The sequence below is a fragment of the Priapulus caudatus genome, unplaced genomic scaffold (assembly GCF_000485595.1).
Source record: "Priapulus caudatus unplaced genomic scaffold, Priapulus_caudatus-5.0.1 Scaffold2850, whole genome shotgun sequence".
NCBI classification, from domain to species: Eukaryota; Metazoa; Priapulida; class Priapulimorpha; order Priapulimorphida; family Priapulidae; genus Priapulus; species Priapulus caudatus.
Genome location: NW_014579911.1, coordinates 31,371 through 34,234, shown reverse-complemented (window position 1 = coordinate 34,234; position 2,864 = coordinate 31,371). Strand labels below are relative to the sequence as shown.

At 47.1% G+C, this 2,864-nt stretch overlaps 1 protein-coding gene across 1 annotated transcript; it reads right to left on the bottom strand.

Annotated features, from left to right (window-relative positions):
* Positions 1-1,089: 1,089 nt before the first annotated feature.
* LOC106819116 (dopamine receptor 2-like) lies at positions 1,090-1,804 on the bottom strand. Its single transcript, XM_014823780.1, has one exon. It carries the CDS (start codon positions 1,802-1,804, stop codon positions 1,274-1,276), a length of 531 nt encoding a protein of 176 aa, XP_014679266.1. The 3' UTR covers positions 1,090-1,273.
* Positions 1,805-2,864: the final 1,060 nt, after the last annotated feature.

Below are 2,864 nucleotides of genomic sequence, written 5' to 3'. Positions count from 1 at the left end.
AGTCATCACGCTTGCGAAGAAGGCAAAGCTCCAAGCGAGGACTACCATTACTAAGATAACACACGGTGTGACGATCTGGTGGTAGTGTAGCGGTCGCGATATAGCAATGTACCTGGCAATGTAAGAGTTTGTTGATGCAAGGGCCGAGAGCGTAACCAAACTGAAGTGTCAAAGGCATATGATCTTTAACGGGAATTCGATTAGAAAGGTCGTTGGTGATACGAAGGTTCCTTGCACGCCCATGAGAAAATCGGCGACAGCCAAGTTTGCGATCAGCTTGTGTGCAGGCTCCTGCAGGTGTGATGTCCGTGTCACAGCCAAGATGACGAGAAGATTAGCAAGTGTAATGAGAATGTTGAGAGGAATCAGCAGGTAAGCGATCGACGTCTGAATCGCTTTAACCGTTCCCTGTTCAACGTCCGTTTCCATGCAGCCGACCAAGCTCCCATTCTCGGACACGGACCCAGAGATGTTGCACAGGGAACAATTAGCTGTCGCCATGATGCAAAAATAAATCTCACCACGCCAGCTCTGTAACACTAATGGCGTGCCTCTGCCGCTTCGCATTAATTTCATGTATTTTATACGTAATAATGTCTCCCCTTCTCCCTCTCAGCAATTCTATATCTGAACTCTAATTTTATCTCGTAGCGTTGTCACGATACAATGCTACATAATTAAATATACATAATTTACTATATTACATCGTTTAGCCCTTAGATTCTCCACAGAAACACGTCCTTCGTTCTCCCGAATCATTTAACTAGCGTGATGCGGGGTATTGTTGTACCTACTTACTTGGACGTACCGGATGAAGATATCAGCCGCACTGCCCCATCCAATGAAAGGGACATTTGCAGCTGGCGCGTGCACAGCTTAGACTGTCCCCAGCTGTCAACCCTCCGCCACGAGAAAGCATTAATCTTGGCAATAGCCTTCACTAATATGAAACCTGGTGGTAGGCTATTCGATATAAACATTTTCCTCATTTAAATAAGCTTCACAACGTGAATAGAAAGCAAGTTTGATAAATTTCTGCGCTAATTGATTTTGCGCTAACGAAGTATACGTAAAACTCTCTGAGAAGATTTTAAACCATATTTAACGGAACATCCCACGTTCTTTAGTGGCAAACGCGTGGGCAACACTGCACCCGAACCCCGCCCGAAACTCAGCTAACGTGAAAGCTAAATCGATCTACCTGCTTAAACACTTCATCGAACGGATGAAACAGTCGCGATGATTCCAGTAAGGTTGGACAGTAGAGACGTCTCTAGCGTCCACGCGAGGGCAACACCGCCCGGAAGGCGGCGCGGAACTGACTGCTCTTCGCAGCATATATGAAGAAGTTCATGCAAGAGTTTGAGTACGCCAGCAGGTAGCCGAGGCCTCGCGCCACGCCGACCGTGTCGTGGTAGACGTCGGCAACGCTCAGCAGCATCATGATGAAATACGGAGCCCAGCAAACGAAGAAAGCGCCGACGACGATGCCAAACGTCTTGGCAAGCTTCAGATGCTTGGCGAGCTCAGCAGAGAAGGATTTTCCGGTCGCTCCAGCCTCCTGCGAACCGCTGTTGCTCGGGTCCGGGTGGATCTGCTGCTGGTGGTGCCTGGCAATCATCATCATGTAAGCGTAAATGGAGATGATGGCGACGCCGCACGTACCAATGACTAGCGAGGTACAGATGAGAGATGTTATACTTGTGACGGTGTCATATATGCATGATTGATCCGGCTGCCAGCGGTTACCAATGATAGTCATCACGCTTGCGAATAAGGCAAAGCTCCAAGCGAGGACTACCATTACTAAGATAACGCGCGGACTGACGATCTGGTAGTAGTGTAGAGGTCGCGATATTGCAATGTACCTGTCTACGTTGATGGCAATGAGAAAGTTTGTTGATGCAAGGGCCGAGAACGTAACCAAACTGAAGTGTCCAAGGCATATGATCTTTGGCGTGAATTTGATTAGAAAGGTTGCTGGTGCTACGAAGGTTCCTTGCACGCCCATAAGAAAATCAGCGACAGCCAAGTTTGCGATCAGCTTGTGTGCCGGCTCCTGCAGGTGTGATGTCCGTGTCACAGCCAAGATGACGAGAAGATTAACAAGTATGTTGAGAATGTTGACAGGAGTCAGCAGGTAAATGATCCACGCCTGAATCGATTCAACCGTTCCCTGCTCAACGTCCGACTCCATGCAGCCGACCAAGCTCCCATTCCTGGACACGGACCCGGAGATGTTGCACAGTGAACCATTAGCTGTCGCCATGATGCAGAAATAAATCTTACCACGCCAGCTCCGTAACATTAATGGCGTGCCTCTGCCGCTTCGCATTAATTTTATGTCTTTTATACGTAATGATGGCTCCCCATCTCCCTCTCAACAATTCTATTTCTGAACTATAATTTTATTTTGTAGCGTTGTCTCGATACTATGCTACATAATTAAATATACATAATTTATTATATTACATCGTTTAGCCCTTAGATTTTCCTCAGAAATGCGTCCTTCGTTCTCATGAATCATTTAGCTAGCGTGATGCGGGGTATTGTTGTACCTACTTACTTGAACGTACCGGATGAAGATATCAGTCGCACTGCCCCATCCAATGAAAGGACATGTGCAGCTGGCGCGTGCACAGCTTAGACTGTCCCCAGCTGTCAACCCTCCGCTACGAGAAAGCATGAATCTTGGTAATAGTCTTCACTAATATGAGACCTTGGTGGCAAGCTATGCGATGTAAACATTTTCCTCATTTAAGTAAGCTTCACAACATGAATAGAAAGCAAGTTTGATACATTTCTGCGCCAATTGATTTTGCGCTAACGGGGTATGACTACTGCAGTTAAACCGTCCGCCGGTA

Bases quoted from the DNA above. Each gene is read 5' to 3' on its own strand.
- LOC106819116 (XM_014823780.1), bottom strand. From the start codon at position 1,804: ATGGTAGTCCTCGCTTGGAGCTTTGCCTTATTCGCAAGCGTGATGACT.